Source organism: Primulina eburnea, chromosome 11, assembly GCF_022965805.1.
Source record: "Primulina eburnea isolate SZY01 chromosome 11, ASM2296580v1, whole genome shotgun sequence".
NCBI lineage: Eukaryota > Viridiplantae > Streptophyta > Magnoliopsida > Lamiales > Gesneriaceae > Primulina > Primulina eburnea.
Genome location: NC_133111.1, coordinates 629,169 through 642,410, shown reverse-complemented (window position 1 = coordinate 642,410; position 13,242 = coordinate 629,169). Strand labels below are relative to the sequence as shown.

Below are 13,242 nucleotides of genomic sequence, written 5' to 3'. Positions count from 1 at the left end.
ACTCTGTCAATATTCTTTTTCTACTTGGACTACTTGAGTTAAATATAAAAATTGTAATTTTTCAACTTTCTGACTTCATTTTTTTTTATTTGAGTTACCCTAAATTAAATACAAGTTCAGTCTAAAATATCAGTAAAAAAAATTAAAAATAGAAAAGATTGCCCGAGTGAGCCATAGGTGGCTCTTGCGTCGGATGCATACTAACTATTATTAATTATTTAATCGAGTAGCTCGTGGCACCACAAGCACTTTCCTCGTAAACACACATTGTATTTTGCATGATAAACTTAAGAACCCAATATTTAAATGTGCATTTTAAATTAATAATTTGGCAGCAGTAGAGCCGTACCTTATGTAAGCCAGAATGGTCAAACACCGGGGCCACTTTGGAGGTATAAAAAATTATTAGAGTGAGTTTCATGTAAGATCGTTTCAGAGATCCTAATTTGTGAGACATGTCAATTATATCGATATTCACAATAAAAAATAATACTCTTAGCATAAAAAAGGTAATATTTTTTCATGGATGACTCAAATAAGAGATCCGTCTCACAAATACGATCCGTAAGATTGTCTCACATAAATTTTTGTCAAATTATTATTATTATTATTATTATTATTATTATTATTACTATTATTATATTTTAAGTTGATGAAACAATGAAAAAATATATAACTCCATATTGAATAAAATAGACCAATTTAATATTTTTTTAATAATAGCTTAAAGATCGATTTTTTCCCACATTTAGTTTGAACAATTTAAACAATATCAAAAAAGTTTTGAGTTTTGTTGAATTTGAAAAAAGTAAAGAATGGGTGTTTAACTACGTTAAATTTTGTTGAAGTATTATATGGATTTTCAATAATTGTGAGTCACAATAGACATTTATACATTAACTATGTTCAAAACTGATGGTGGTGAGATCTTATTCAACAAATGAATAAAATCAATTGATATGATACAATGTTTGATTACATTGAATTGTTTATTCTCAAATATTTATGTTGTTTTAAGAAACTAAATAATTTATTCTCAAATATTTATGTTGCGTGTGAGATTTTGTTACCCATGATACTCACAACACATCAACAGAAAAAAAAGATTATCGAAATTGAAGTTAATAAAAAAAGTCAAAAATTTGTATGAGACGGTCTCACGTATCGTATTTGTGAGACAGATCTCTTATTTGGATTATCTATGAAAAAGTATTACTTTTTATGCTAAAAGTAATATTTTTATTGTAAATATCGATAGGATCGACCCGTCTCACAGATTAAAATACGTCGGTCTCACATGAGACCCAATATTTGTGATCATCATTGTCATATGACATACTAAATGAGCTAGCTATATTGTAAATAGACAAAATAAATAAATAAATCTGAAAATTAGGTTATATTGATTTGATAAATATTTTAGAGTCTAAAACAAATATAAGAGTATTATTTATATAATTATTTTAAATATTTGTTAATAATGCAATACTTTGTTTTTGATCATATATTGTGTTCATGTTCATTGTACTAATCATTTGCGAAGTTGTACAATAATTATCCGCAATAAGAGAGATTTTTTTATTTTTATTTTTATTTTTATTTTAATTTTAATTTTTAATTTTAATTTTTCGTGAGAGACTTTATTGAACACAAAGCAAGACGAATAGTAGTGTTACAAGGAAGAAAAGCATGGTTCGTGGATCCATCTGAATTGGAGCACGAGGAAGTGGAGTTGTCCCACGTGCTCTTATCCGCAGCGCGTCCTCGGAAGAAACATTATAAATTCAATGTATGTGCCACGTTTCTATTCTTTACTTGTTCAATCTCCATCAACGCGGTGTCCCCACCGCTTCTCTCTCTCTTCACTCCACACTCGCTACACACACATATTTATACGCGGGGGCCGCCGTTTCTCCCAATCCATCAACAAACACCTGACCGCGGGCTGATCTTTTATTGTTTATTCATTATGGTAAAATCGACTTCTACTTCTACTTCTACTTCTACTTCTACTTTCGCCAGAGAGAGTGAAGCTTCTGCTTCCTCCAGCAAGTATAAGGGTGTCAGGAGGCGGAAATGGGGTAAGTTTGTGTCGGAGATCAGGTTGCCCAACAGCAGGGAGAGGATCTGGTTGGGTTCCTACGACACGGCGGAGAAGGCGGCACGTGCCTTCGACGCCGCCCTCTTTTGCCTCCGCGGCAGGAACGCTAAGTTCAATTTCCCGGATAACCCGCCGGAGATCAACAAAGGCGTGTCCATGTCGCCGGGGGATATCCAGGAGGCGGCGGCCCGGTACGCCCATTCCGGAGACCAGGGCCCACCCGCCGCTGGTCGGATCGAGAATTCAGACTCGTTGTCGTCTTCGGAGTTGATGCCTTTTTCGGACGCAGAGTCCCCATGCCCTTCTGTGACACAGTGGACCGCTCAGCCGGACAATGAATTCGCAGATATGCCCCTGGACAATGCATTTTTGGACCAGTTTTTAGCCATGGGTCACGAGAATAACGTCCACGATTTCGGGGTATTTCCGGGATATGAAGATTTCTCAGGCGAGTTTTTTGTGCCACCTTTGCCCAACGTTGATTGTTGGCCGGACAACCATACGGAAGAAACAATATCTTCCGAGAGTTCATTTCTGTGGAATTTTTAAAACCACACATTTCAGAAAATTCCGGTTATTTTTGTTGCTGGAATTACTGAAATTATATTCTCCTCAAAATATCTATTTATTCTTTCATTTATATTTATTTATTTTTAGAGTCGATGGAACAATTTTCGTGTAACCATCTACTCATTTATTATAAATCAAAGATCTTTATTATATAATCATGTTACTTTTTGAAACATGACTTGACTTTATTATTTAATGCTTGAAAGGTTTTATACATATGTCTATATATATATTATATAAATGCATGCATGGTATAGGTTTTGCACAAAACATGATTATTCATAAAAACGAGTAAAATTTAGCTGAATTTCGATGAGATAAAGCTTAAACCAAATCGGACGAGACCCAATTATGGATTTCGTATATATAATTAATCTCACAATTGATTAATCCTGATTATCTATCCTAGTTTATATACATATGATCAAAGCCACTTTTTGCTTGGTTTAATCCAGCCAGAGATTTAACATCAAATACACATTTTTCAAACTTATTACCCAGCCACAAAACATTTTGATATTGACAGTGATATCAGATTTATCAAGCAATCACGAAAAAGTGATTTTTAGGTACTTTTATCATAAAAAGTAATACTTTTTCATGGATGATTCAAATAAGATATCTGTCTCACAAAATACGACCCGTGAGGCCGTCTCACACAAGTTTTTGCCAAATTATTCTAGATGGTCTATAAACTTCTCCAATTCTGATATCATGCATGTTTAGCAATAACATCACCAAAAATGATTGGGGCGATATCTCCACCCTGTTGGGTGTCTTCGCTGCACTAAATGCAGGCGGATGATTGAGCCTTCCTTCACTAATAGGAAGGAGCAAAAAACAGATATTCTAATATCTAAAAATCGAATCTGGACATGCCTACAAGCATCGAGGAAAAAGCCGATATCAAAAGCTTGTTGCGAGATCTTAATTAAATTAGTGGCTCAATCGATCGATACCAACTTTTTGTATGTCCACATTCCTACGGCCTCCCTCTTTGGCTGGCAAAATACAAAGAATGATTAACTAATTTTGACGGCGAAGAAAATATAAATCCGCTAGATGCTTGAATTGGTTTAGTTGGATCCATAACGAATTTGGTGGACATGGCTTTCGAAACTTGTATGACTTCAATTCTGCAATGCTAAGGAAACAAGGGTGGAACTTAATGCTACACTTTGTCATATCTACAAAGCTAAATATTATCCGAGAGAGGAGTTTTTAAATGCCAATCTAGGGCATAATCCAATTAATCTATGCTTGGCGTAGCATTTTGGCTTCTCAAGTGATGTTAAAAAGAGGCTACGGGTTCACGAAAATGGGCACCTATACCGTGAAGACGGGATATCATCATCTGGCTATGAGTCTGGGTGTGAATTCAGACTCACGTAAGATCCAAGAAGAATGGAACATGATATGGAAGATGAAAGTTCTATCGAATGTAAAAAAAAAATTCATTGGCCAAGTAATTATATTTTGACGTGCATATCAAATTATTCGAAATCAAAAAAATATCTCTCATAAATTTATATGATTCATTTTGTTATTTTTGTTTTGTTTTGCATGGTGACGTGTGGGGGATGGAGGCGAAGATCCATCTAGATATTTATTGCAAAAAAAAAAAAGCCAAACAAAACGATATGGGCCATTAAATTTGTATGGTTTGAAAATACAAACCTAATCGAAATTTCCAACCCAAAAATTTACAAAATATCTTCACAACAGCTCTTTTTTCATAGCCCGAAGCTTTCACCAATATTTCCTCTCTTAAATTGATATCTCAATAAATAAAATAAAATAAAATGAATCTGTACATTAATTTATAAAAAAATAAAAATAAATTGAGGGAGTAAATCACTGAGAAAATGCGAAACAATAGTCACTATTCTGACAATTGTCTGTGAACAAATATATGAATAAATAATAATCCATGTCAATTTTGTGTTAAATATTTACATAATTATGAGATATAATATAATACGTAATTAGATATATAATATGTATTTGGTCCAACTGTTGAACAAGAAGAAAAAACAAAAGCTTGATACGTACGTGCATCATGCCATCGCAATCAATATTGATTTGTAAAATAATCAAATCATTAATTTATTAGTGTTAGGCAGAAGACGAAGACGTGAACAACGTGACAATATATAGGTACGCCAACTTTATCTGTAGAAGCAAAAAAAAAATAATAATACTATCGAAGGAGGAATTGGACAGGTAGTATATATATATATATATATATATATATATATATATATATATATATATATATATATATATATATATATATATATATATATATATATATATATATATGAAGACAAGTTGAAATTATTCATTGTACTAGGCTACTAGCTATAACTTCTATTTTATCTTTATGTAAATTTAATTTTTAGAACGTTCAAATCAATCGTTGATTAATTCCTATTTTTAGTTTTTGAGCTTTTGATTTTTATTTGACAAATTTTGAAGAAATATTTTTTCAATAATGTTTAGAAAACGAATACTAACAGGCTTTTATTTTAAATTGAAGCGTTATTAATTAAACTTTTAATACGAATCCTTTCGTGTTAGTATATTTTCCACAAATATTCTTATTTAAAAATAGAAAACGAAATGGAGGAGGTCTAATTTCAATACTATCATTACAAGTTTTAGCAAAAAACTTGTGTGAGACGGTCTCACTATTCGTATTTTGTGAGACATATATCTTATTTGTGTCATCCATAAAAAAATATTACTTTTTATTGTGAATATCGGTAGGGTTGGTCCATCTCATAAATAAAGATTCGTGAGACCGTCTCACAAGAGACAGACTAAAAATTTTAAAATAACATTTTTATGAAGTCTGTCAATATATGGTATATCAGGCATTGGTTAAAAGTATATTATATATGTAACAAAATATAAAAGTCGGAGAATATATATATACTCTGGTCAATTAAAAAATAATTATAGAAGACCATGTGCCATCGACTACTTGTGAGTCATCGGACACGTTTTCTTCCATTTTACAAATACGCGTTTTTTTTTTTATATAGTGTGGCATCATTCGGTAGCGGGCTCCACTAGTTGTGGAAAATCTTTTAGTCTCCACTCTCGTCTGTTCTCCGTAATATATACATTTTTGGAGTAAATAAATAAATTAATTTTTAATTAAAAAGAATATGCTATAACCAATAAAAGACCACTATAAATAAAATAACTAAGTAATTAAATGGGTTGCAACATCAATTACATAATTGTTTACCTTTTCAAATAAAATAAAAATAAAATAGTTTATGAATTGAAAGGACGAAAAATTTCAATGGCGTTGACTGTTTGGTGAAGAAAAGCGAGGAGCCAATTCCAGCCATGCTTCTGTATTTGATGGTTTTCTTGCTTGGTACGGTTCAGTTGCTACAATTCTGTAAATTTAATATACAAAATTAATTTATTACAGCTAAACAAACGAGAACTCGAAGTTAAATAATAATTCTGGGAAAATACCAAACCTATCTTTCCTCTTCTCCAAGAATCTGGCCAGAGAATTTTTCCGCTTTATTGGTAAATCTGCAACGACACAAAACCGATCAGTCCATTAAACATCAACCAGCTACAATCTTGTGATTATTATTTTTTTTATTTTCTTGGAAAATGAGCATACCGGAAGCAAGAAGCGGGCGAGGAATGCATAGATGATCTCGCTTCTGTAAAGCAAACTTGGGGAAGCTGGCGGCGGAACTTCGAGCTGCGGTGCTAGCTAACATCATGATTTTGTCCGCCTTTTCCGACGGCAAGTCGTCAAACACAATCATCTGACCGGCGTAGAATATGGTCATTGGCGCACTTTGACCAGCCCCCGATTTCATACCACTGTTACGGTTCTGATCATACGAATCAGCACCCGAATTCTGCCCTGATTTCTCGATCATGGGCAACAAGTTCATCGTTCTAGCTGGGATCCCTGTTCCGAAGATCAGCTTAGCCATAAAAGAAACAAATCTAATCTGCTATATATTTAATGTAGGATGGATTATTACCTTTGTCCTCCGACAACACGAGCCCCAGCTCTCCAAAACTACCCTTGTTCTCTTTCAAGTACTGGCTCAACAAGCTACATGTCTGAGAGAAATTAGACCTCTTCCCGCTGTCCAATACTTCCGGCGTGCCCATTTTTTACGACAAATTATAGGTACGTGACTGATGCTCCGATGAACTTGAAGAATATTCTTTGATTAATCAAGTTGAAACTTGAATTGAATTGGAACGGTATATGTTATGTATATATATACAAGGGGGATTATATTTTAGGCACGAGGAATATGTGGAGTAATTATTATTATTATTATTATTATTATTATTATAAAAGAGAAATTGGGTTGGCCGACCGACCCTGTTGACCTGATTTCGTTAAAGGATGGGCATCCGCCATTTTAAAACACGTGTTGTCTTAATTTATTTCTTTTTTGTGTAAGAAGCGTGTTGTCTCAATTTTTACAAATAACGTATTAATTGTGTAATTGGGAACTACACTCACATTTTTTTCTTAAAATTTTTATTATATTATATTGTAATAAATACCTGGTTATTTAATTTTAAATTTCAAGAATAAGTAATATTTTTTTATTATCTAGGTATTTTCCAATAAAAAGTTATATATCATACATATCTTTCTAGATACGTTTCACACATATATATTGCAAAACGGTCAACACTACTGTCAAATATCTTAACATTTTTTTAAAATATATACTATGCTTCTTTATTTTATTTTTTTATACCCGACTTTTCTTAAAAATACTGATTACACAAATTTAACTTAATTACCCAAAGCACTTCTATAATATTTTTCTTTAAAAAAATGTCTTTCATTCAAGAGTTGGACAATTTTTCAGATTATTAACTACTTTTATATTTTCCAATGAATAAACTAATTAATCAATCGATCAATTAGTTTATTCATTGCGATCAGTTTAGAAAAATGTTTCTGTTACTTTCCAATTTATCTAATTTCGTTATTTCATGATTACATCAAATTTTAGCTTGGACTTTGCCGTTGCACTGTTCACGATGGAAGTTTAGTGCCCCTATTTTTATATTTATTTTATTGAGATTTATTACAAAATAGAGAATATTCTTTTTGGATCCATAAATTTGGTGCAACTCAAAGATATATTTTGACATGTAACATATTTACCACAAAAATAGTACAAAACTTACACAAAAATAGTGTGAACCGCTAGAGATGGTCACGTTGGTCTCTGCTTTTTCTAAAAAGCGACCACTTCCACTTGGTGTATTTAGAAATACAATTATTACATTTATAAAATATTTTTGTATCACTTATAATTATTTTCATTTCAAAAACATGTATTACATAATTATCCTATGCAAAATAGAAAGTAACATAATGTTTTAAGATTGTTAATTGAAATATCGGTGATTTTTTTTTTCTCAATAAAATCACAATATAAGTGTGAAATAAAAGAGAAGACAAAATCATGGTTATAAATTTATAATGTTACAAGTTATCACCGTTGGTCGTGATGTATTGAAAAAATGAACATTGATAATTACACGCATTATAATATTTTGAAGTGGGTGAGACCGTCTCACGGATCTTATTCGTGAGACGAATCAACCTTACAGATATTCACAATAAAAAGTAACACTCTTAGCATAGAAAATAATTCTTTTTCATGGATGACCCAAATAAGAGATCTGTCTCACAAATACGACCCATGAGACCGTCTCACACACGTTTTTGTCAATATTTTTAATATAACTTAGAATCGGACAAGGATAGAAAATTATATCTATATATGAATCTAATTTGTTCACGGAACCTTTAGCTATACAATGCTCACTCGATTTTACGTTAAATTTCTTTTGCAAGAATGGACGATATAGCGGAACTCTCTCTTCTCTCCTATTGAACATGTCAAGCCAAGATTCATGCACCTCTCTTTTCCACCTGAAAAATCTCAACATTTTTCTCAAAAAAAACTTACTAAAATTTTCCATCACCAATCTTTATTCAACTCGAACCATCACAGAATCATGACACACTACTATTCCAAGTTGGAACCAAACAAAGCCACACAAATCAGAGACCCTCCCAAAATTCAGGGCTCGAAATTTTGCAGTCTCTTCAAACAACGTCAGCTGTGTCATCAAGCCCCGAGGTGCCTACAGCGTTTTCCCTGTATCTTCCCACTGAAATGGCCGCTGTTCGCCTCCTCATTTCGTTCCTCGTCTTCTCTGTTTCTTTCGCTATAGACGACGACGACTACCTCATCGAATTTAAAAAGAAGTTGAAGAATTCTTCTGCCCTGGACTCGACCTGGATCAAAGGGACCAATCCATGTGACAATAAGAAACAATGGCTTGGTGTAGACTGCAGCGAAACTGGCCATACGAGTGTATCGGGTTTATTTCTTATGAATCTTGGTCTCTCCGGTGAAGCTGGGAATATTGATATTGGATCTTTGGCGAATCTTCAAGAGCTTCGGGCTATCAGTTTGGAGAACAATAGTTTCTCAGGTCCAATGCCTGAATTCAATCGACTTAACAAATTGAAGGCGATTTTCTTGTCAGGGAATCAGTTTTCCGGGGAAATAGCTTCAGATTTCTTTATTAAATTGGGGAATCTAAAAAAAGTCGAGCTTGCACGAAACAAGTTCTCTGGAAAAATCCCTGATTCTTTAGGAAAAGTGGAGACTCTCATGGCTCTAATGCTAGAAAACAACGAGTTCTCAGGGCCTGTTCCTGAATTAGCACAAAAATCCTTGCATATACTTGATCTGTCCTACAACAAACTACAAGGGGAGATCCCTCAAAGCTTGTCAAGATTTAAAGCTACGGTCTTTGTAGGAAATCCCGACCTCTGTGGCTCTATTGTTTCGAAGCAATGTAAAGTTCAAGATTCATTGGCAACTAGTGAATCCAGAGAATCGGGCTCTAGTGCAAAATGGATCATCTTGGGCATAGTGGCTGCTATTTTGTTGGTGACAATCATTTTCAGAGCCTGGAAAAAGGACGATAATTTTAGGGTCCTTGGAAAAGAGAATCTTGATGAAGAGGTGCAGATCCACACACCCAGCAGCAATATGAGGAGCCTGAGCTCTAGCAGGAAAGGAAGGAACACGGATACCTCCAGTGGCCGTTCCTCCAGAATACACTCACACAGTGGGAAATCTGCAACTGATCTTGTGGTGATTAATGAAGAGAAAGGGATATTCGGATTGTCTGATTTGATGAAGGCTTCGGCAGAGGTTCTTGGAAATGGTGGCATGGGGTCAGCATACAAAGCCGTAATGGCGAACGGATTGTCTGTTGTGGTGAAACGATTGAGAGAAATGAATAAGTTCAGTAAAGATGAATTTGACACGGAGATCAGAAGGCTTGGAAGTCCGAGGCACCCCAATATTTTACCACCATTGGCGTATCACTACAGGAAAGAAGAGAAACTTTTAGTGTCTGAATTTGTTCCCAAAGGCAGCTTGATGTCTCTGTTGCATGGTAAAACGTTTTAATATATGGTTCATTCTCGAATCTTGATCATAAGTCTCTCTGAGATTTATGCTACTACTTTAACCAGAAATCCAGTAAAACATATTCCCAGATTTTATATGAATTATGACATGAATCAGCATAAACTGAAAATACTATTGTCCAGTTCTTGTATTGTTTGCATCTTTCCACAACATTTTTCCGCGTACCTTTATCATTTTCTGACCTGAAAATGCTTTAACATTCGGGTGTCATGATTTCAGACAATCGTAACAGCGATGAGCTGAATTGGCCAACACGACTGAAAATCATTAAGGGAATAGCAGAGGGGCTAGGATTCCTTCACACGGAATTCGCATACCAGGACCTGCCACACGGGAATCTGAAGTCCAGCAACATACTTCTGTCATCAAGCTATGAGCCGCTGCTAACGGATTACGGGCTCCATTCCTTAATCAGCAACACTCAATCCGTGCAATCCCTTGTCGCGTACAAGTCCCCCGAGGCTGTACTGTATCAGCAAATATCCCCGAAAAGCGACGTCTATTGTCTAGGAATCGTGATTCTTGAAATAATGACAGGGAAATTCCCTTCTCAGCACAATCCAAAGGGTGGCACTGATGTGGTGCAATGGGTGAATCAAGCCATTTCTGAGGACAGAATCAGGGAATTGATCGACCCGGAGATTGGAAAAGCATCAAGTTCTATTGTTCAGATGGAGAAGATGCTGTACATTGCAGCAGCATGCACAGAAAATGATCATACTAAGAGGATTGAAATGAGGGAAGCTGTGAGGAATACAGGAGAGGTACAAGTTTGAGGCTTTTGTCTTCCAGATTGGTCGTATCACTGGGACGAATCGAACACACCGCGAAATGTCTACAACATACTCGAGATTCATATGAAACTTGCATGGTCCGACGATGATTAACCGATAGAACGTCCCTATGTCATCTATTAGTTTTCGTGTAGAAATGTTATTGATTTTTCTAGATTAGGAAAGTAATCTATAGTACTGGTGGTCGAACCCCATTTTTGTAGATATTTTTTTAAGAAAGCACATAAAATAGAATGGACATTCATCTTGTGAATACTGTCGCTTGATTCGACTTTTAATTGATCGATGCAAAATTTCGGTAGTTCAACATATTTGCCACCTTCTGAGTTCTGAGTACGAATGAATGCTCCCATTAACTGATAAAATTCGATTTCGTCCAAGATTTATTTCTCTAGCAGATTTTTCATAGGATTAACTTAGAGATTTTAATTAAACTGAGCAAATTAGAAACAAATCTGAAGTTAAAAAAACACCAAAACTGATCTTTTGAAAGTAGATAGCAAAAAAACACTTTTTTTTTTAGTTGCGAGGCTTTTCTTTTCATTCCTTTTCATATTTCCAACTCAATTTACCCTTCATAAAGTCATGCTTTCCTTGGTTATAAAGTCATGCTTTCCTTGGTCCTTTTCCTAAAATAAACACCCCTAAATTTGTATTTTTTATTTGATCAATTCCTTCTATTGATTCTAGATCCACAATGCTAAAAATATTCTCACTTATATAATTTTGTCAAATACGAACAATTGTTCAATAATGACACAGATCATATTTTTGTTAATTTCTGCATCTACTAAGAAATCATTAACTAAACAGTAAATAACTGAGCTCATTCAAATCGAACATTCTCAGACTGACAACAGATACTTACGAATAAATCTTAAATATAGAAAACTTAAGAGAGATTGCTTGTGTGTGTGATATGAAAACACGTTGAGCAAAATTACCTGACAATTGGTAATAGGTTAGACACCATTAATTTGCACCAGTCGCCGTTGAATCACCCACCTTCTCGCGCCGTGCAAAATTGTAACAAGAAGCAAGATAGTATTAGATCCAATAACCATGATGCCATAGACATCCAGTTTTACACAGAAAAAATTGTGAAAAACATGTAAATATAGAACATAGTTGTATAGACCGAGAATGCGAATGTGTGATGTAAAAACATGAAGCGCAAAGTTAAATTATCTGGAAATCAATAATCAGTTGACATCAGCTCCACTAATTTGCATGGAGATTTATCGAGAAGAAATCAACACGGGAAGCAAAAGGGCGAGGAGCTTATTATACAGGAGTTCCGTTAATATTTGAATCAATAGCAAGATTCTTAGCAGTTTCCACATGATTCTTTCTCAAATAAAGAGGCCAGAAAATCAAAATAAGATGTTTGGTAAAAACATAAGCTAAAGAGGAAGAAGAACAATTGGCAAGAAAAATTCTATCTTAACAGCTTGATGATGTGAGGAGGCATCACCAAAGGCAACATTTTGCGGAGGCACGATTTCGAGCCATCAATTTGAAATTGCCCGCATCTTATGAGCAGTAGAATAGTATTCTCCGCTTCACTTGGCGAAGATGAAGCCATTAACGATGGTCGGATTTTGGCATATGTACAAATGGAAATTTTAAGCCTGCCTCCGATGAAGCAACCAAGGTCCTTGTTTGCTCCACATTCCCAACTTCTTGTACAGAACTTGTTTGAACCGTGAAATCAATTTCACAAGGTAAGCAGCTATTTGTCGTGCTATACTGTTCTCCTTTGAATCCACTTCAACGTCCACTTTCTCCGCAAGAAACGTCTTTATCTGAAGGAAAACGGTCAGACTTTTTGGGGAGAGATTGTGGTACTAGCTCATTTAGCTTCTTCTTATAATGTTCTAAGGTTGCCTCAAAGGAAGAAATTCGTAGTTGAGGTCCAAAAGGGTTGTGCTGCAGCATCATTACAAGTATATTCAGAGCAGACTTCCCGACCATGACACTTGTATCTCCCAATCTACCTGCTGAGACCTCATTTCACAAACCAATTGAAATCGAATGATCCTCACATAATTCACCTGAAGAATCCGACTCCTATTGAAAGCAGAGACGTCACAGGCAGAAGCGTTCCCGCACTTTACTTATTTCACAATGAAGGATATATCATACAATCCGACTCCCAATCTACCTGCTGAGAGCCTGAGACCTCATATAAGAAATCTTCATCCGTGTCAGTTGAGCCAAAAAGCAACGAGAG

At 34.8% G+C, this 13,242-nt stretch overlaps 3 protein-coding genes across 3 annotated transcripts; 2 read left to right on the top strand and 1 right to left on the bottom strand.

Moving 5' to 3' along the window:
- The first annotated feature begins 1,906 nt into the window (after positions 1-1,906).
- LOC140805813 (ethylene-responsive transcription factor ERF017) lies at positions 1,907-2,844 on the top strand. Its single transcript, XM_073162121.1, has one exon. It carries the CDS (start codon positions 1,970-1,972, stop codon positions 2,648-2,650), a length of 681 nt encoding a protein of 226 aa, XP_073018222.1. The 5' UTR covers positions 1,907-1,969; the 3' UTR covers positions 2,651-2,844.
- A 2,966-nt stretch (positions 2,845-5,810) lies between these two features.
- On the bottom strand, positions 5,811-6,952 carry LOC140804607 (protein TIFY 10B-like). The gene is made up of 4 exons (XM_073160673.1): positions 6,700-6,952; positions 6,324-6,623; positions 6,172-6,229; positions 5,811-6,084 (listed from the first exon to the last, which is right to left on the bottom strand). Exons 1-4 carry the CDS (start codon positions 6,830-6,832, stop codon positions 5,982-5,984), a joined length of 594 nt encoding a protein of 197 aa, XP_073016774.1. The 5' UTR covers positions 6,833-6,952; the 3' UTR covers positions 5,811-5,981.
- A 1,558-nt stretch (positions 6,953-8,510) lies between these two features.
- Positions 8,511-11,351, top strand: LOC140805706 (pollen receptor-like kinase 3). Its single transcript, XM_073161989.1, has 2 exons — positions 8,511-10,180; positions 10,435-11,351. Exons 1-2 carry the CDS (start codon positions 8,881-8,883, stop codon positions 10,989-10,991), a joined length of 1,857 nt encoding a protein of 618 aa, XP_073018090.1. The 5' UTR covers positions 8,511-8,880; the 3' UTR covers positions 10,992-11,351.
- The last annotated feature ends 1,891 nt before the right edge of the window (positions 11,352-13,242 follow it).